Genomic DNA, 21,362 nt, shown 5'->3' with positions numbered 1-21,362 from the left:
CAAATAATCTGTCATGTACTTTAACTTTGTCATAACATCCAACATTCCACTCAATGGTGCTGAGTGGCTGATGTGACATCTGCCAGGGTTTCAGAGTTAAGTGCCATAGCTCAACAGTCTCAAATAATGTAACTTGGGACAGCATTGCAAATCATGTAAGTCAATGTCCATGACGACTTGGCTTGATTAGTAAATGGACGGATATTATCTTGTTGACAAAAGCCTAAAAAAGCCAAAGGCATTTGTGTTAGTGATGGAATTACATTTAATTGATCTGCTTTGCAATTGGCCAGCACAATGATATTTTCCATTTAAAATATTGATATTGCAATGGGGTTCAGTTTCTAAAAGTAGATGGTCTCTGGAACAGCCAGTAGCTGAAAACAGTATGTAAGTATATAAACGAAGGAAAATGTCTGCATAGAACCTGTACCTCTACCTTATTGAGATATAATAGGTCTTGGTATAAAAACTGTGTGTGTGTGTATATATATATATATATAAACACACAGCATTCACCTATTTTGTGTTAAATTAAAGGAGTGTCTTGTAAAATATTGTGTGTATATATTATGTTTTTAAGTGCAATCTTGTTTCTTGTACATTATGTGTTATATGAAAAGATTTTTGGGACTTTATTTTCTTACTACCAAAGTTTCTGATTACAATTTTTCTTTATAGCTGATATTTAAATGTTAATCTTATCCCTCCAATTAGCACTTGAGACTTTGATTTAATGTTATTTTATTTTCCTCACAGACAACACATGCATGTACTTTTTACAATTATATCGGAAGACTTTGTTTGTTTGTTTCTTTTAAGCCTTTGCCAGTATAAGCTGATGCTCTTTAAGATGCGACACTTCAATATCATTTATCAACATTCCTATTTAGGTACTCATGTAACTGTAATTAACAGACATTTCTATTACTGCAAATCAATAAAGACTTGGAACAAATGGAAACATTGAAGTACTGGGTTTCGCTTCCATATGATGAAGTGTGTTTATTTTCCTTAACAATAAAAGTTTAATAACGTAATAAAGAGGCTTTCTCGTTGTAATTTCTGGTACCCCCAGCGTCTGGGCAGGGGTCAGTCCACCACAGGGTCCACTAATGCCAGCACAGCCAATCTGGAAATCCCCAAATAAATGTATAAGGGGATGTAGGAGGGAACCCCACATAGATGTGGGGAGCAGGGATACAAAAGCGTGAGACTGCGGTGCTGCCCTGAAACATTTTGCCACCCTACAAACACAATTAGGATATTTGTATGTTTCAGTCATAATCTTCTTCTTCTTCTTCTCCCACTTCTTCATGGGGTGATCAGCTTTCTCCAAACAGTTCGCTCCTGCACCTCCTCGCCAGTCAAGATCTTCTTTAACTTTATCCATCCACCTCCACTTCAGCCTTCCTCGCTTTCTGCTTCCCCTGGACTTTCATTCCCATCACTCTTTTGCTCACTCATTCCTGCTCCAAGTCCATAGCACTCCTGTCCTTTCTCAGTTGTCTCTCCTACTGTACTTTTGGTGTCCCTCTGATTATCTCCTTTCTTATTCTGTCCATTGGTACTCCACATTTCACTTCTGCCTCCTCCTGTGCGCCCTCTACTGGCCACGTCTCCACTCTAGACATCATTGCTGGTTTTCAGAACCTGACCTTGAACCTTCATTTTAATTCTTCTCCAACACAACACTCCTGATACCTTCTTCCATTTTTACTGCCACACTGCACTCCGTGGGTTCTCGCAGTTTCTATTTCTCCATCTTGGGCTACCGCTGATCCAAGATATTTTAAACTTCTCCCCTCTTTCCAGAAGCTCTCCCTGCAGGCTAACTTCTGAATCCTGATCACCATTAAACCTCAAGTTCCTATTTATCTTCAACCCTCTATCTCCCAAAGGCCCTTATCTCCATTCCTCCGGACCTCTTGGTCTTCTCTACACATTATATTGTGCTGTGGACTTAATTTGAAATTTGGTGTGGAATACCAGGGGGCGCACCAGCCGCCCCAACCCCGACACAGACAGGCAGAGACACAAGTTCAGCACACAATTTTTGTTATTTTTCTTCTTTTCCACGTGGGAAACACTTTCCCCCATTTCCCACATTCACAGCACAGGCACAGGAAAATGCAGCACAATTCTTCTTTTTCTTTCTCCTTTCTCTCCGTCCGGCTCCACTCGTCCTGGCGAGCTTCGTCTCGCTTCCACCCGACTCTGGCTCTCCGAGTAGTGGCTGCTGACTCCTTATATACGGCACCCAGAAGTGGCCCAGGTGCTTGATATCCTTCTCCTGGCAGCACTTCTGGGTGTGGTGGAGGTGCTGCAACAAAGGGCCCAATCGCTCCTGCAGTGCCCCCTGGCAGCACCCATGAAACCCAGCAGGGCTATTCCAAACTCCAATTTCCAAGGAGCCCTGTGGGAGATCAAGGTACCGCTGCTGCAACCCAGGGGGGCTGCCACCTAACAGAAGCCGAGAGTCCGGGGCTCTGCCATCCCCCATACACCAGGAGGCAGTGGTCCTCATATGGCAACCCAGTTGGGACACTTGCACGGGTGCTTGGGAGATGGAGTCCCGAAATGCAGCCCTGTCGTTGTCCCTACATACCGATAGAGGACGCTGTTAGGGGAGGACCTCCCTACTTTCTTTATGGCTCAGAAGTGACACCCAGAAGATATGGCGTGGCACCAGAAGCATTCCCGGGTCCGGTTTAAAAGAAGCCCACTGCCTCACATCGTGGAGTCAGAGTCGGGAGGCAGCGGAGGTGGAGAGGAGGAAGAATCGGTTTGTTTTTGTGTCATTGTGGCTTATCTTTGGGGAGATGATTGTGAAGAAGTGCTTGGTGAGAATAGATATCCTTTATTTTATCACAACAATGTAACATATTGGATACTACTGTGTCTTGGGTTTGGGGATCGGTGGCGACCTCTTGTGGTCGATTCCCTTCATGTCGCCCTGCACCCTCATCACAAACTAATCAATCACCTTATGAATGTCGGCACGCCACGGGCAAGGCACCTCAGTCAATTTTAGCGAATCGCGGCACAGCCTTTCTCTTTGTTGCACGGGTGTGTCCGCCTGACGTAGAGTCTTGACTTTGAAAACGAGATGACGCAGGGCATGCTGGGAGCTGGAGTTTGGTGCAGCCCTGTTGGGACCTAATGGGGGCTGCCAGGGGGAGCGGCAGAGCCCTATAAAGGACCTCCAGCACACCTGGGAGTGATTCCAGGTAATACTGATGAGCTCCCCCGGGGATCTGAATAAGAGGAGCTCCCTCACTCCATTCATTTATTTTACCACAACATCATGCCGGATATTACTGTGTCCTGGGTTTGGGGATCAGTGGCGACCTCTTGTGGTGACAGCGTGCAATGCTCGATTCCTTTCATGTCGCAGAACAAGAGCACAAGCATTAATCAATGACCTTACGAGTGTCGGCACGCCGCCAGACACCGATCGCACCACGATAAAGTCGGACAAGGCCCCTCAGTCGATTTTGCCGAATCGCGGCACAGCCTTTTTTCTTTGTTGCACGGGTGCCCGCCTGACGTAGAGTCCGACTGTTAAAACGAGATGAGAAAAATAAACGATGTTAACTGGTTTAGCAATGAAACACCTCTAGCTCGGTCCAAAATTCTTCAGAAATAACCAAACAATGCTCATAAAAATATACCCAAAGAAGTCATCAAAGTGTAATCATTTTTTATTTGATATGTACATACAGTACTTTGTTAATTTGGTACAAGTAATTTTTCGATCGCTGAGAATAAATTGCAATTTTCCGTCTATTTGAAAGGATGCTGAAATCAAAGTCTCTTTTCTGTTTTACCATTCATAAATAAATGACAGTGTGCAATGAAACACTAGTGATAAACAGTTGAAAGTCGTAAATAGTAAGACTATCATTTGAGCTTTTGCTCCAAGAATCAGGTAGTTAACTATCATCTCGATAAGTGCTTGAACATTAAACTGGGCTACAGTGTACTGTAAGAGAACATTCTAGCAAGGTAACTAAGCATAACTAATTGATTGTTTCCATTCGTTGGCTAATTAAGAGGAAATGACGTTGATCACATGACCGCCACCTCGCTAACCAGCGCGCCGTTTGTCAACTTGTTCCCAGTAGGCGACGAGAGCTTGCGGAAGTATTTGTGCCCACGCTTGTCCGATTCGTGGAACGTGTAACCAGGTGGGTCTTGAAAACTCGCCGGGCACACGTCGAGTTTCTTGGGGGTAAATTCGGTGCGGTAGAGGGTGCCGTCATAAAATGGGCCGGAGCTCTTCAGGACCAGGTTTTGAGGCTTGAACGTTTTTGACACATTGATCTCGTGAGGGATGTAATGGGCTTTGAAGGTTGTCATGTCGTCAAACTTTCCCACTGGCTTTTGAATTTCCTCCTGATTTTTGAGCACCTCTCTCCTGCGCGCTTCCCAGGCTTTGAAGTCTTCTTTCATCGTAGTGCTTCCCTGGAAGGGGGCGCTGCTACGCCTCTCCCGGGTCAGGGGACGAATTGCTGCAAAGGGTTGCACCTTATGCTCGGTAAAATCGAGGTGAGACGTGGTATTCATGTCCATATGACCTTGTGGGACCATGTACTCCGCCATCTTGCGCACCTGAGGTAAAGCGACTGGCCATTGCTGAAATCGATCGCGAAACTCGGTACTTCCACTGAACCGGGCGTCAGAGGTCACTTGGGTATTTTCTGGTTTGAAACTTTTCGACAGCTCCCCGGGAATACCTCTGAAATCCCGACGATGAATGGTCAGATCTTCAAAAGGGTTATCATTTGGTTTGTATTCTTCTTTGGGTATGACAAACTTGGGTTCTAATTGATGAGGAATATAAGAAAGTCGGTGGCTAGTGACGCCGTCAAAGGGAGCGTCAGAGACCCTGGCGATGCTCATCGGCTTGAAGGTTTCTCTGGGAACGAGACCCTTGGGGGCAAAGTCATCTTGGAATGTGGTGGAGTTGCCAAATTTCGATGAGGATGGCTGATAGGCATGATCTGGCTTGACCAGCTCTCGTTTAGAGACCTCCCATGGCCTGTAATCATCTTTAAAAAGAGGAAATCGAAAAGAACAAGGAAAGAAAAGGTGAACAACCTGGTACAACAATTCGGCCAATTTTCACTTTGACGTGCCCTACATGAAACTGTGATGTTATCATGTAAATATTGCAGAAGAAAACTGAATTATGATGAATGTAATAGAGGATCACTATCATGTTAAAAAAAATAATAATATTTTCCTTTCCCAATTGCTGCACTTGGAGACACATACAGTGCCTACCAAAGTTACATTTCTCCTTGATTTTTCGGTATGAGATACACAAAAGCAGTGTGAATGTTTGTGATGTGCCATCTGTTGGAATGACAAATGCAATGCAGATGTCTCTGTTATATGCCATTTGGTTTGAGATACACAAAAGAAGTCTTAATGTTTATGATGCATCATTTGTTGGAATGATAAATACACAATGCATATGTCTTTGTTATATGCCATGTGGTATGAGATTGTGATGCACCATCTGTCAGAATGATAAATGCAATATATATGTCTCAGTTATATGCCAATTGGTATGAGATACACAAAGGTAGTCTTAATGTTTGAGATGCACCATCTGTTGGAATAACAAATGCAATGCAGATGTCTCTGTTATATGCCATTTGGTTTGAGATACACAAATGAAGTCTTAATGTTTATGATGCATCATTTGTTGGAATGATAAATACACAATGCATATGTCTTTGTTATATGCCATGTGGTATGAGATTGTGATGCACCATCTGTCAGAATGATAAATGCAATGTATATGTCTCAGTTATATGCCATTTGGTATGAGATACACAAAAGTAGCCTTAATGTTTGTGATGCACCATCTGTTGGAATAACAAATGCAATGCAGATATATCTATTATATGCCATTTGGTATGGGTGTCATAAAAGTCATGTTAATTTTTTTGATGTGCCACCTGTTGGAGCGACAAATGCAATGCATATGACTCTGTTATTGGACATTTGGTATTGGAGTCATAACAGCAGTGGCAACAGAATGTTCAGGCAGACACTTGTGGATTATTTTACTGTTTAGAAACATAAAATCTTTTGGTGTCCTTTACATTTTCCTTTACCAACTAAAGCCTCAAAGGATTGACTTTTCAAACTGAAGACCCGTCCCCTCTCCCCCCAATTGGCTGGTCAAGAGTCCTGTCTTCAGTTCAAGAAGTGACTCCCGTGAGGCTGTAGCTTCATGTTTACAATGTATGCATATTATTACTGTTTAACAATATTTTAGCACAACTTCTCGTGTTTTGCACGTTTTGAGTATACGACTGGATAGCAGACATGTAGATTTCGAGACATATGAGATTTTGTTGCTCTCTTTTCCATGGACATTTTTCACATTTGCTCACTAATGACTTCCATTATGTCATAAACTTTTTTATTCTCCCCTTACTGTATGAAAACATGACATTAATTGTTTTTTTCTTCTTGCCTGCCACTACAAGTGACATAAAAGAAATATCACTTTTGAGTGGAGTATTCCGTTAACAGCAAAGTCGAATTAACACAGAATCAAAAAATAAATACTGAAATTTCTAAATGCCAAAGATAAATTCAATCTTGGCTTACTTTGGGTACATCACGCAGTCATTTTCTAACCCACTTAGTCCTGGACAGGCTTCCGGGGGGAATACTGGAGCCCATCCCAGCCAGCTTAGGGTGGAAGGCAGGCAGGAACAAACCCTGGACGGGGCGCCAGTCTATAACTGGGCAGGGCAAACACACACACATATATGACTAGCCACTGTAGCATCGCCAATCCACCCAACCTCCATGTGTTTGGACTGTGGCAGGAAACCAGAGCACCTGGAGGAGACCCACAGAGACACGGGGAGAACATGCAGGGAGGACCCCGGACGTGAACCCTGCTATCCTTGCTACCACTGCACCACTGTGCCGCCCCACTTTAGTTAATTCTGTGCCTATTTATTTCTTTAGAAAGTTTGAAATTAAAAGGTCTCCAATCTTCAGCTACAGCCAAAGACCACTCACATAAGAGCTGAGATTCCATGAATGAAGGTACCTTTGTACGTCGGTAGTCCTTCCAGTTTGCCGTCAGCCACGTGCCTTCTCTCTTTGGGCCTGGTGGCTACAAACGGCTGCACCTTGTGTGGATTGAAGTCCATTTTGTAGGTGGTGTCGAGGTCTATGTGACCCGAGCCGGGCCTGTACTCTTCTTGCAACTGCATAGGTCTACGTGTGACTTCATAAGGAATATAATCAGATCTGAAAAACAGTTACAACGTTAATGTTTGGGGGTCTTTCAGTTTTCTAGAGCACACTGGGAAATCTCTTTATACACACTGTTAGTGTTAAACTATCCATCCATCCATCATCCAACCCGCTCTATCCCAACTACAGGGTCACATGGGTGTGCTGGAGCCAATCCCAGCCAACACAGGGTGCAAGGCAGGAAACAAACCCCGGGCAGGGTGCCAACCCACCACAGGGCACCCACAAGGGACAATTTAGGATCACCAATGCACCTAAGCTGTGCTGCATGTCTTTGGACTGTGGGAGGAAACCCACGCAGACACGGGGAGAACATGCAAACTCCACGCAGGAAGGACCGGGGAAGTGAACCCAAGTCTCCTCACTGCGAGGTAGCAGCACCACCCACTGCGCCACCGTGCTGCCCGTGTTAAACTATATAAATGAAATATTGGGAGCCTGACTTTCTTTTTTTATTTATTTTTTTTACCCCCCTTGTACATTTTCATAAGCAATAAGCCGAAAGATTATTAGAAAGCAAGTCTGCACTTAGGACATGTTTATTTTTAGGCTGTATACTTAAACGTGGTCACTCCGTCCATTCTTCCTTTGTTGGCCTGGTACTCCTGCTTGGGTTTCAGGGTCCTTGGAGGGAGAGCCCCCTTGTACTCGGGGTACTTCTCTGTGTATTCACTTATGGTGCACGGCTGGTTGTTCTTCTCATAAAGTCCAGTGGGTTGATGGGGGCAGCGGTGACGCCTGTGAAGAAAGAAAGAAAGAAAGAAAGAAAGAAAACAGCTGATCAATCCTCCTCAAATTTAATGGCGACCTTCTGCCATCTTCGTGAAGTTCGGGTTCAGCCTCGGAGCCATTTTGTCAAAACACATGGCTAACAAACGGCAACGGCTGAGAGTTTGGGGCTCTGAAAACATTCATTTATACTTTTAATTTCTTCTCTTTATTACTCAGTATAAAAGAGGAGCCCTCTTGCTACTATAAACTGCACTCCATTTTGCTTATCGGACGCACCCAGCAGCCCAAACACAGGTAGCCATGGACCTCTAAATATGCTGACCAGCGTTGTTGAATGACTTAAGGAAATGAAGTAAAGGTTTCTGTGTGTTCTAAATGGTGATCCCATTGTTATTGCTGGCTGTCCCATCTGTCATCCACATTGCCTGTCTATGGATGTCTCTGCTATCGTCAGTCGAGGATTTGCTCTTTTTGAGGCCAAATGGATTTCAGAATTGAGGAAACTCCTTGCTGGGTTGCAACCCTGAATGCTGTTGGGTCCACTTAGTTCGAGGTTGGACAGTTCATCGTGCTTAAATTATGAAAGAGGGCCGACAAAACAGAAGCTGAACCACCACCCTTGGCGTTCTCCTTTGTCTTGCGCTGCATTTCCACTCTCAATCGAACCTCACCCAACAGCCCCCTGTAAAAGCATACAGTGCCCCTTTTGTGTGTTACAGTTGGTATTAGCTGCACGCCGTGTTGCCCGGTTAAGTCATGTTAAGCTCTGCTCATTTTGTGTGCTGATGAATGAGAATAATGCGACTTGTTCTCTGGTTATGAGTCAGTTCGCAAATCAAATGAAGAAGCAGCGTCAGACTCATTCTTGGGTAATGATTCTGTTTGTGACTCAAATGAAAAAGAATCATGCAACAAATACTTGGGCAATGCTTGAGTTCATGAACTGAACGAAAATCTTGTGACTGATTCTCAGATAATGATTCAGTTTGTGAATGATATTTAGAAGAATCATCTGACTCGTTCCCGGGTAACGATTCAGTTCACAAATCAAATGAAGAAAAAGTGCCAGACTCGTTCTCGGGTAATGAGTCTGTTTGTGACTCAAATGAAAAAGAATCATGCAACAAATACTTGGGCAATGCTTGAGTTCATGAACTGAACGAGAATCTTGTGACTGATTCTCAGATAATGATTCAGTTTGTACAGTTTGTTGGTCTGTACAGATGTTTCACTACCACTGGGCTAGCAGGTGGCACTGGTGTGCAAAAAGGGAAAAACAAAAAACTCACTGGCACCACCAGGGTCAAAATTTTGGGTAGCTAAAGTAGTAGAAGTTTAATGCTACCATGTCTGACTTATCCACTTAGTTCAAGGTTGGACAGTTCATAGTGCTTCGATTATGGAGAAGAGCCGACAGAGCAGGAGTTGATCAACAGCCCTTTCATTCTCCTTTGTGTTGTGTTGCACGTCTGCTGGCGATCAAACCTCACCCAACACCCCCTGCAAAAGTGCATGATACTCCATTTCATATTAGAGTACACAGAAGCAGCACACGGTGTTGTCCGAGTTAGTCATATTAAGCGCTGCTCATTTTGTCAGCTAGTTTGGCTTCAGTCTGTACAGATGTTTCACTACCTCTGTGCCAGCAGGTGGCAGTGCTGTGCAAGCTGTAGCACAGAGGAATAAAAACAGAAAACTCACTGGGACCCCTATGGACAAAATTTGGGGTAGCTAAAGTAAGTAGGAGTTTAATGCTGTCATGTCTGACTTGTCCACTTAGTTTAAGGTTGGACAGTTCATAGTGCTTCGATTATGAAGAAAGGTCGATGAAGCAGGAGTTAAACAACAGCCTTTTTATTCTTCTTGGTGTTACACTAGGTGTCTGCTCGTGATCAAACCTCACCCAACAGCCCCCAGTAAAAGCACACAATACCCCTTAGTGTATTACAGTTGGTAGAAGCAGCATGTGGTTAAGTCATGTTAAGCTCTGCTTATTTGGTCTGCTAGTCTGGTTTCAGTCTGTACAGATGTTTCACTACCACTGGGCCAGCAGGTGGCACTGGTGTGCAAAAAAGGGGAAAGCAAAAAACTCACTGGGACACCCAGGGTCAAAATTTTGGATAGCTAAAGAAGTAGTAGTGTCATGCTGCCATGTCTGACTTGTCCACTTAGTACAAGGTTGGACAGTTCATAGTGCTTCAATTATACAGAATAACTGACAAAGCAGGAGTTGAACAACAGCCCTTTGTGTTGTGCCAGATGTCTGTTCTCTATCAAACCTCACCCAACATCCCCCTGTACAAGCACACAATACCCCTTTGTGTATTACAGTAAGTAGAAGCAGCACACCACATTGCCCAGTTAAGTCATGTTAAGCTCTCCTCATTTTCTCTGCTAATGAATGAGAATAATGCGACTTGTTCTCTGGTTATGAGTCAGTTCGCAAATCAAATGAAGAAGCAGCGTCAGACTCGTTCTTGGGTAATGATTCTGTGTGTGACTCAAATGAAAAAGAATCATGCAACAAATACTTGGGCAATGCTTGAGTTCATGAACTGAATGAGAATCTTGTGACTTATTCTCAGATAATGATTCAGTTTGTGAATGATATTTAGAAGAATCATCTGACTCGTTCCCGGGTAACGATTCAGTTCACAAATCAAATGAAGAAAAAGCGCCAGACTCATTCTTGGGTAATGATTCCGTTTGTGAATCAAATGATCAAGAATCATGCAACTAATTCTCGGGTCATGATTCAGTTCACGAATCAAATAAATGAGAAACTTGTAACTAATTCTTAGGTAATGATTCAGTTCATAAAACAAATGAAGGAGACAAGTCGTCTGACTCGTTCTTGGATAATGCTTCAGTTCATGAATCAAATGAGAATCTTGTGACTAATTCTAGGACAATGATTCAGTTCATGAATGAAATGAAGGAGAATCATCTGACTCGTTCCCAGGTAATGATTCAGTCTACAAATCAAATGAAGAAAAAGCACCAGACTTATTCTCGGGTAATGATTCCGTTCATAAATCAAATGATCGAGAATCCATCCATCCATTATCCAACCTGCTATATCCTAACTTCAGGGTCATGGGGGTCTTCTGGAGCCAATCCCAGCCAACACAGGGCACAAGGCAGGAAACAAACCTCGGGCAGGGTGCCAGCCCACCGCAGGGTGATCAAGAATCATGCAACTAAATTGTTGAGTAATGCTTCAGTTTACAAATCAAATAAATAAGAAATTTGCAACAAATTCTCAAGTAATGATTCAGTTCACAAAACAAATGAAAAGAGAATCATCTGATTTGTTCTCGGGTAATGATTCAGTTTGCAAGTCAAATAAAAGAGACCCGTCTGACTTGATCTTGGGCAATGACTTAATTCTCGGGTAATGATTCTTTTTGCAAATCAAATGAATGATAATCATACAGCTAGTTCTTGCATAATTATTTGTTTGTGTGACTGAGTGACTCGTTCATGACTGATGATTCAAACTTGAAAGTATCAGTGAATGAATAATACAGTATGTGTCCAAGGCATTCAGTAAGTTGTAAAAATGGGGGCACTAAAATAAAGCTGGAAACCAACAATTGTTAGACATTAGAGTAACATTTTGATATGCTTAAGTTTTGTGTAACTAACTTATTGAATGCAAAAATGGACATAAACATTTTAGTTTAATGTTGTTTAAATATTCTGTTTAAAACAATTCCAATAGAGAATTATATAAAACAAACCATTTTAATATAAATGTGTTGTTACTGTACTGTACTTGTAGAATGAATAAGAGAATAATTGGTGACCAGGGACATGTGGTCAGGGGAGGGTCATCATGAAAAGTTAAAAAAAACTAATAACAATAACATAAAATAAATGTGTCCACTGGTCTGTGTTATAAATTTGTTTTCTGTATGATTCCAATAATTGTGATCATTTTTATAGTGAAAATCACAGAATTTGCGCATTTCCTGTTCAAACAGAGGGGAGAGATGCGAGGTGCGGCAGTGACGAGCCTCACCTCACCTCCGACTGCACTTTCCCTCACACGCGGGTTGATACTTTGGCGCCTGCCTGTTGCTGTCCCTCTGTATGTCGCCAATATAAGGTTTGCAGACACGTTTATTATGCACCCTGCCTTTCCACAGTCTGGCCAATATCTTTAATGAATGTGTGTGACGTTCTCAGTCTGATCGGACATAAAACCACAATAAAAAGGCACAAGGTGAGGCAGACAGTACAGTGGCGTCCTGAAGGGGGCGCATGTGAGCCCAACGGGTGCTCGTTGCTGCTGTTCTTCTAAGCAGAGACTCCAATAAGTTAGCGATATCACAAAGCCATGTGCACTGCAGCGGTCCATTTATTTTTATTTTTTGTTAGGACTGACTGCCAAAATGGAAGATTAAGACAAAACTAAAGGAAAATAAGGAGTACTCTTACAAGAAAGTGATGGAGATTTTCGTGGAGAAGGAAAGGCGCATGGACATCATTTACAAATAAAGGTAAGACCATAGACGGCTTTCAATTTTATATAAAAAAAAAAATGGGACCAGACTAAGAAAAAACAATCCAATATTTAAAAACGTAATTTTGACCTTAAATAAAACATTCTTTTGTTTTTCTTGTTATCGATTTTGTTGAACAGTCTGGATTAAAATTGATTAAAGCATCAGAATTAAAAGCTTTTAAAAACAACTAAATATTTTAATCAAGGTCTAAACTGAAATCCGTTTTTTGTACTTCTCTATACTTTAATTTGTATTAAATGAGTTTGAATTGTGCAATTGCAACGGCAAGTTTAGAACACATGGAGGGCGAGGAGCAAATGCGCGCTCTCCGCTCTCTTTCGCCGCTTTAAATGTAACGTTATTTCTTAGCCAGATTTGAACCTTACCTGTGTGTGTGTAAAGATATGCTGATGAGATATGAAACATAACCAGTAGTCACTGTGCAGGCTGCCAATTGAATAGTGAATAAGCTACTCTTTGGGGTTCATATATTTCTAAATCTCACTCTGAAGAAGTCACCAGCCATGAACCTCGCCGCACGTCACCGTCGGTGACAGAGTTCTTGTTCGCTAATAATGATGTAGTTCGAAAGTGAAGTTAGCAAGAATCACAAATCAGTCGGGCTGCGCTTGCTCATGCGCTTCAAAGATGTGAAAAATACGTACTGAGGAATCGTTGAACTAAAGTACAGTACATGTAAAAGGCTCATCTCCTATAGCATCATGGAACCCAAAGGCAATCTGAACGCAAATGGCAGCCAAGTACAGTACTCTGTACGCATTTTTTACATAACAGACGAGTTTTCGCTCTGGGGAAGTAAGTTATGATGGCGCTACTGTTGTGAGCGCCTGACCTCGTATGATTAGTTTTACACTCGGTTGCTGTGCCCCGAAGGAAAGGCGAATCCTCGAAACACGTCGGCATAATCGACGCACATCTTGGAATGCTCAGGAGGTCCTCACTACTTTTTTCCTGATGTTATGTTGTTGTACATTTTATGATTCTCTACTTTTGTGAAATGATTAGTGCTGTCAGTGGCTCGTACTGTTTATTTCTATGATCCTCCTATTGTGATCTTCTGCACTTACCACGTTTATATGTTGATTTTTTAAATGTTTATTGATCATTTTCATTGGGAATTTACTCTGTTTTTTTCGTTCCCTTCGGTTCTTGTAAATAATTATATTATTATAAAAAAATATTTGTTATATTGGGGCGGCACAGTGGGTAGCGCATGCTGCCTCGCATTTAGGTTACCCGGGTTCGCTTCCCGGGTCCTCCTTGCGTGGAGTTCACCCCATGTCTGCGTGGGTTTCCTCCCACAGTCCAAAGACATGCAGGTTAGGTGCATTGGCGATGTTAAATTGTCCTTGCTGTGTGCATGTGTGCCCTGCGGTGGGCTGCCCGGGGCTTGTTTCCTGCCTTGCGCCCTGTGTTGGCTGGGATTGGCTCCAGCAGACTCCCGTGACCCTGTAGTTAGGATGTAGCGGGTTGGATAATGGATGGATTTGTTATATTGGGTGTTTCATTTGATTTGTTATATTTTTGTATTTCTATTTATATATGTTTTATGATTAAATTAAAATTGATTTTTCTGTTAGAATATGTGATATGTGCACCCTATCTGTTGTACATTTTGTTCTTTGTTGCGAATAAATTATTTAGGTGCTATAAAAGTTATATATTCACTAATAGCTTTCTCATGCTTTACAATTTATTTAGAACATAGATAGATAGATAGATAGATAGATAGATAGATAGATAGATAGATAGATAGATACTTTATTAATCCTAAGGGGAAGTATATTGGTTTAGTGTCTGCTTACTTTATCTTCATGATATTGTGATGTGGATTTCCCACTGTCCAAAGACATGAAGGGAAGGTGAACTGGTTATGCAAAAATGGATGGTGTACGTGTGTGTGCGCGCTCTCTACCGCGCGCGCGCGAATCCCTGTGTATGTGTGTGTGTGTGTGTGTGTGTGTGCGCGCGCGTGATTTTGTATGCCCTGCGATCGACTGGCGCCGTCTCCAGGGTTTGCCTTGTGCCCAATGCTAGCTGGTTTAGGTTCCAGAATAGACCTCAAACCCCAAACCCCAAGACCCTGATCTGGATTAAGATGGTCAGGAAATGACATGACACGATGAACCCGCGCATCAGGTCTAAATAAGTGACAAGGACCGAATAGGTAGGTGCAGGTCAGTCGAACGAAGTGGCCGCGAATAAGGGGCTACTCGCTTCAGAATGGAGGGGTGTACTAAGAATTCCGGTGCAGATGATAATGAAAGAAGCCCTGAAAGACGTCCACGTGCATTCCGATGAAAACACAGCTCTATTCGACTTTTGTTCTTTTTGACACCTTTTTGTTTCAATTGTGAAGCGGTTGTTTCGTATTATTATTGTTTCTTACCTTCACGTAGCATAATCGGTGGCGTATCTGGAAGTCATTTCCGCCGCACTTGATAGCTGCATTGGCTCCTAGCCCGTCCCTCTAATTGCTTTGAAAATATTACTTAGCAACTAAATCCCTTTTGAAAACACCACACCCTTTAAGACACGGACTAAACAAAAGACGAATTTAACTGTGAGGCTGTCGAAAGACACTCGATTTCCTACTTACGGTCTTTTTATATTAAGTATAGCTGCCCCAAAGTGCGCGCGATTATATTTAACGAACATTATTTAAAAAAAAATAGTTTGTACTGATACATAAATGAATAACCAGGATCGCTATGGGCTACCAACTGTTAGGCATCAAACAATTTAAGACTAAAAAGTACTGAACCGAATATGTTTTATATCCAATATACATCTCATGTAAGCGCAAAAATTAAAATGAGCAGCCCCGCGTGTTATTTATAACTGATAACGGAAATAAACATTCATTCATTTTTTGCATCAGCTTAGCACCGCGCTCAAGGCAGTGCACAACCACAACTATACGGAGAAATACGTACAACATTTCAAATGCGGTGCTTTTCTATAGTTTTGAGTCGTTTCGTTTTCAACATGGATACTTTTTTTAAACCTATCAATCCATCCATTTCCTTTTGCCGGGGTCTACTTCAGCAGCATCGGGCAGTGACAGCAAGACGCGCGTCCACGCCAGGGGTGTCACTACAGCTTCAAGCCCTTCAGCGATAAAGGGGATGGAAAAGTATGGGTGGTCCTCGTTGGAGTTTAAGCAGGGTCGAAGAGTTTGTCCCCCTTGGAGTTTTTTTTGCGCAGTACTGTCAGAACGCAGAAATGGGACAAACAAGATCTTGCAAACTTCTGGAGGCTGTAGGCTAAGTGCATTGGGCAGGTGTTTACTGTAGTTTTGGAGGAGGAGGGGGTCTCACGTCAGCCCAAAAACAAGACCACTGGCCCACTCCAGAATAAGGTCGCTTTAAAGCACTCCGTTCTCCGCATCTTCTTCTCACCCATCAGTTTTGGTTTGTGCGGGCTTATAATGGAGTGTGATTGTCTAGAAGTCGTTTCGGCTCAAATAATTGTGTGTTTTGCTTGAATATGTTCAGTCTTGGTTTAATTCCTACATATCCTGAGCCTAAAGATTGCCGAGATGCGACACTGGACTGCGTTAAATGGGGTTTATTAATAGGAGGAGGAGTTGATCCCTTGAATTACATTAAAGCGTGTGGTTTTATGGCAGATGTGCAATGTTTACGCACTCCGAGCCAGTACTGAGAAAAGAAAACCCGTTTCTCACAGAGCAGACACACTTCACTCCTACTTAAAAATTAAGGTGCCAAACTAGTTCTTCAAAGTGATGCCACAGGTAAACTATCCGCGTGAAGATTCCAGTTAAAATAATAATAATAATAATAATAATAATAATAATAATAATAATAATAATAATAATAATAATAACGGATTTGTGAAACACCACGTGTTAGTGCTTTTAAAAGACTTCTCGCTGCATACGAAAAAACGGGGTGCAGGTTTTCCTGATTTGTGAGCATCGCGGTACCCGTCTATCCATTAAAGTTGTCTGTTTTGTCTACATATTAGAAATCTTAGTTCATCATAGAACCACTTCTTGATGAATATCCATTTCATTCTAGGGTTCTTTACATTTGAAGTTAATTCTTTATTCGTTGAAAAACTTCCTAATATGTATGTAAATAAATAAATAAATAAAAAAACAAATAAATAAATCAGTAAATAAATAAATAAAACGAATCTTTATGGCAGGCTATCTAGCAGGACACTATCAGATTAAGAAAACCTTGTGTAACTGTACGTATGCAGCAAGAGTCCTTTTAAAATCAGAAACCCACTGGCATTTCACAAATCTGTTACTATCTATTTGTGGTTATTTACTGTATGGAGCCCGTTACGGATCTAAATGAATAAAAGGTTCTTTCTGGAACCTTCACGTGGATGAGTCTTTGGGCAATCAAAAACGATTCCACCATGGCATCGCTACCTGAAGAACCACTCTGGCACCTTTTAGTTTTACGTATGCGGAATGAAACGATTCTTTGCCAAGCATTGGCTCTGCGAGGAACCTCACAACCAAGAACAGTGTCATTTTAGAACCGTTATTTTTAAAAGTGCAGCTGACAATGCACCTACCTTAAGAAGAAGAAGATGAAGAAGACATAATGCGGAATCGAGTTTGTGTCCCTAATACATTAGACCTGCGGTGGGCTACCGCCCTGCCAATTGCGCCCTGTGTTGGCTGGGATTGGCTCCAGCAGACCCCTGTCCCCCTGTAGTTAGGGTATAGCGGGTTGGATAATGGATGGATGAATACATTAGGCTTCCAGCAGTGCGTACGCCTCCGCTAAGCGATTTTTTTATTTAGCAATTAAATACTGGCAATATATCTAACTGAAAAGAAGAAGAAGCAGAGGAAGAGGAACACGAATTAGAAGACACGTGGAACTGAATTTGTGTTCCTAATACAGCAGACTTCCAGTTCCAGCGCGAAACACTACGCCTCCGCTAAGCGATGTCCTTATTCAGTTATTGCTGTCACTGCACCTAACTTGAAGAAGAAGAATAAGAAGGAAAAAGAAAAATATCTGCAATTAAATTCGTGTCCCTAATATATTAGACTTCCCGCACGTAACGCTACGCCTCTGCTAAGCGATGTCTTTATTGTCATTAATTGCTATCCACCCCATAGCTGCGGGTAACAAGGTCACAGTAAATCTAAATCGAACCTGTAATACCGGAGTAGACATGATAGTGAAGGCATGACATTCGCAAATCCTCTAAACTTAACTTAGGGTCGCGGGAGGCCTCAGACATTCCCAGAAGCACTGGGTGAAAGACAGGAAGCAATCCAGGACAGTCCAATGCAGAGTCCACTCACACACTGGGCTAGTTTGGAAATGCCAAATAACCATTCTGAGAATGAGGAAGGAAAAGTGGAGTACAGTAGTCAGAGAAAGAAAATCCACTTATGCACACGGAAAACGTGAAAGCACACCGTACACGCGGCTTTCCCTGTAGTCCCATTCGTGAGGCAGCAGCGCCACCGCATGGTGTCATCGTGCACCTCCATGTTTAATAAAAACACTTTGACCAAGCCCTTAGCAACACGCGGTTCATTCATTGCTTACTTTTCCAAACTCACTTTCTTGACACTAGTGTCGTTGAGTGTCGAAGGGAGTCTGTCCCCAGCATCAACATCAAGACTGGAATGTAAAAGAAGGAGCTGAAGCCCACTGGGAGACCATCACAGTCCACTTCCACGATAAACCACAAGGTGCCAGTTTATCAAATGCTGTAAGTCTTTATGCAAACAACACGCATACTGTACACTTAAACCGACATAGCCTACTTCAAAATGAAGCAACCCGCCATTATTATACAAAAACAGTACAAGTCGACTGGATAACTGCTTCAATAACGTTTATTAAATACCAGTAACGGCGTGCTGTACGATAACGTGCAGTGAATACACTTGACTTGAGCATTCCTAACTTTCATCCTCTTTCTCTGTCTCTGAGGTTGCTGCGCTTGCCGCTTCCTGAGCAGCTCATCTTTTCTCCACCCTAGCGGCCCGCCTCTTCTCTTCTTTCTTCTTTTTGCACGTTTTCGCGTTAAAACTGATTAAGTTCGTTTTTGTGTTGCAATTATTTAATACGTTTTCTTTAATTTTTCACTTAAGTCTTCAATCTGCCTCAAGAATGATTAGCGAAGGTGGTAGGGAATGAGAACGGCGCCCATACGCATGCGTCGCACGGCCGCCCAGTTGCGCGCTGCCGAGAGTTGATTCTACGATACAATAAAATAAAAATACGAAGGGTAATAAAAAATCATCACCCCGAAAGCGGATAGTAGGCGTCACGTAGTATTTGTGTAGCAAATTTCAAGTCAATAGGTGAAACGGTTTGCGAGCTAGAAGTGATTTAAAATCCTGGACAGACAAACGAACAGACACGGTAGCGTATTATTATAAGAAGAATTGCGTCTTTAAGGGGAATACCTTCTCAATCTGCTTCCATGCTGTCATTAATGTTAAAGTAAAGTTAGAAAAGCGCTATATATACGTAATTATTTATTATTACAGTTCATAAGATGAACTTGCAAAATGAATTTTTCAGATTAATAACTTAAACCAAGTTTTTGTTCCTTCAAAAGCAATTAACAATTTTTTTTAATTTGGAAGTAAAAAAAAAAACCAACACACTTTCGCTAATAAGTAATGGGTCCTAACTCCCTATAATAACCAAGTAATGAATCAGTTATGCTCGTGTAATCATTAATCCAAGCACAATATACTGAAGGTAAAAAGTAAAAGTGCCAATTAGAACCAAAAAGGGGTTAAAAAATGCGATGGTAATCATTCATATTCCAGAAATAACTTTTATGCACTTAGATCCATAACATATTTTACAAATAACCATCAACAGATGGTGTAATTGACTGGCGCTCCATCCGGGGATTGTCCCAGCCTTATGCCCTATTTGCTGCCAGAATTTAGCGTGCCCGCGACCCAGTACTGGATACGCGGAGATATGAAAATGGATGGATGGATGATTAGATGGTAATAGAGTTATAACATACTCTCAAGTTCATCTTTTTAAAAGGACTCCTGCTGCATACATGTCTTTATCTTGCTAGGTCGCCTTCTACACATTAGAGACTTCTGCTTAGTTTACATACTTGCAACTTTTTTAAAGCCCAGGTGTTAGGTGGCATCGTTTGTTAGACGTTTTGGGTAAAGGCGTCTGCAAAGTGAATACACTTAAATAGAAGAATCGATTTTATCTCCAATGAACCTTTTACAGAAGGAAATGGTTCTTTATCAAACAAGGGTTCTACGAGGACCCACACAACCCAGTAAAGAACCGTTATTTTTTTTAAGAGTGTAGGCTGTGCAGTAGTTACAAAGTCGGCTGACGGTTCAAATGCGCATGTGCTAAGCAAGTTGCTTAACATCTCTATCCTCAAACTGTGGAGAGATTGTAAACGAGTTTTGTATTTATAAAATGGTCACCAAAAAGGCGCTATACAAAATGTGGTTGTCTTGCTTAATTGACATTTGACATGTTATTACAGATTTTCCAAACATTTTGCTATTGCTGTGACCATACTCTATAATCTGTCCTAAATTTTGGACATCCACAGACCATATCCTAGTTTTCTGCACTATAAAAGGCACAGTTCTGTCTGCTCGCGGACAGTCCTATATAGACGCATCTTAGAAGGGCTTCCTGTCCTGAACCAGAGCATCACCGAGCGAGACAGAGCTCCGTCAGATTTTGGGCCAGTATTTTGTGTTCAGTAAAGGCATCCTGACAGAGAACATGAAAAAAAAACCGCGTGAATTCACGTATTATTTTATTCCGTAGCTTAACACAAATAGACTTTATCCATTAATCTATCCATCAATTTTCTAACCCGCTGAATCCGAACACAGGGTCCTGCTGGAGCCAGTCCCAGCCAACACAGGGCACAAGGCAGGAACCAATCCCAAGCAGCATGCCTACCCACCGCAGGACACACACAAACACACCAAGCACACACTAGGGCCAATTTAGAATCACCAATCCACCTAACCTGCATGTCTTTGGACTGTGGGAGGAAACCGGAGGAAACCCACGCAGACACGGGAAGAACATGCAAACTCCACGCAGGGAGGACCTCGGAAGCGAACCCGGGTCTCCTAACTGCGAGGCAGCAGCGCTACCACTGTGCCACCGTGCTGCCCATCATGGACTTTATACACGCTTATTCCTGGCCCGTTTATCTTTTTAAATGTAACTGGTTGATTTGGGACTGACAGGGGGATCTGGGGTCTTTCCAAACAGCACTGCCTGTATAGAAACAAATCCAGCATGGAATGTCAGTCCATAGCAGGGCATAATCCTATAGGCACTGCACCAGTTCGTAGAGAGCGAGCTAAAAGATACGTCTTTACACAAACATCACATAAAATGTCCTAATGCACACTCTAGCCTCATTATTCGAACTTATGAAAATAGACTAGTTGTAAAACAATTAATTTATTTGGTTATTTTAAGAGCAAAACGACTTTTACTAGGCAGTAGGACTAAATCACGTTTCAGTCAAACAAGTTGTCGAATTACGGAGGTCCAAGCGTACGTTGTGGCTTTAAAACAACTCACCCACACGTGCAGATTTCACATATGCATTTGCGCTTCATTCTTCTAATTCTTTATTTTGGGTATCACTAATAAAAGCAGCCAAATCCTCGTCCTGCTTTGCCGGTCCGCCTTCTCTGCCTCCTGTTTAGGCAAACCAAATTGCTGGACTAAGCGTAGCTACCGCGTTGTCAGGGCAGCAAAGCGTCTCGTGGTAAACTAACGTCGTCCTAGCAACGACGCAGTATCTTCTACGCAT

At 42.2% G+C, this 21,362-nt stretch overlaps 1 protein-coding gene across 2 annotated transcripts; it reads right to left on the bottom strand.

Annotated features, from left to right (window-relative positions):
• Positions 1-3,686: 3,686 nt before the first annotated feature.
• Positions 3,687-21,285, bottom strand: saxo2 (stabilizer of axonemal microtubules 2). Of its 2 annotated transcripts, none has more exons than XM_039772772.1 (4): positions 21,128-21,285; positions 7,855-8,034; positions 7,088-7,290; positions 3,687-5,054 (listed from the first exon to the last, which is right to left on the bottom strand). In XM_039772772.1, exons 1-4 carry the CDS (start codon positions 21,163-21,165, stop codon positions 4,072-4,074), a joined length of 1,404 nt encoding a protein of 467 aa, XP_039628706.1. In that variant the 5' UTR covers positions 21,166-21,285; the 3' UTR covers positions 3,687-4,071. The 2 variants fall into 2 exon arrangements, with proteins under 2 accessions (XP_039628706.1, XP_039628707.1); XM_039772773.1 differs by lacking the exon at positions 21,128-21,285 and adding an exon at positions 14,950-15,024.
• Between the last annotated feature and the right edge of the window lie 77 nt (positions 21,286-21,362).

The sequence above is a fragment of the Polypterus senegalus genome, chromosome 12 (assembly GCF_016835505.1).
Source record: "Polypterus senegalus isolate Bchr_013 chromosome 12, ASM1683550v1, whole genome shotgun sequence".
NCBI classification, from domain to species: domain Eukaryota; kingdom Metazoa; phylum Chordata; class Cladistia; order Polypteriformes; family Polypteridae; genus Polypterus; species Polypterus senegalus.
The sequence above is the reverse complement of the archived record's forward strand: the minus strand, read 5'-3'. Positions and strand labels throughout refer to the sequence as shown.

Bases quoted from the DNA above. Each gene is read 5' to 3' on its own strand.
- saxo2 (XM_039772772.1), bottom strand. From the start codon at position 21,165: ATGAAGCGCAAATGCATATGTGAAATCTGCACGTGTGG. The intron at 8,035-21,127 runs GTGAGTTGTTTT...CTTTCTTCACAG, and splicing joins TGTGAAATCTGCACGTGTGG to GCGTCACCGCTGCCCCCATC. The intron at 5,055-7,087 runs GTACCTTCATTC...CTCTTTTTAAAG, and splicing joins AGGACTACCGACGTACAAAG to ATGATTACAGGCCATGGGAG.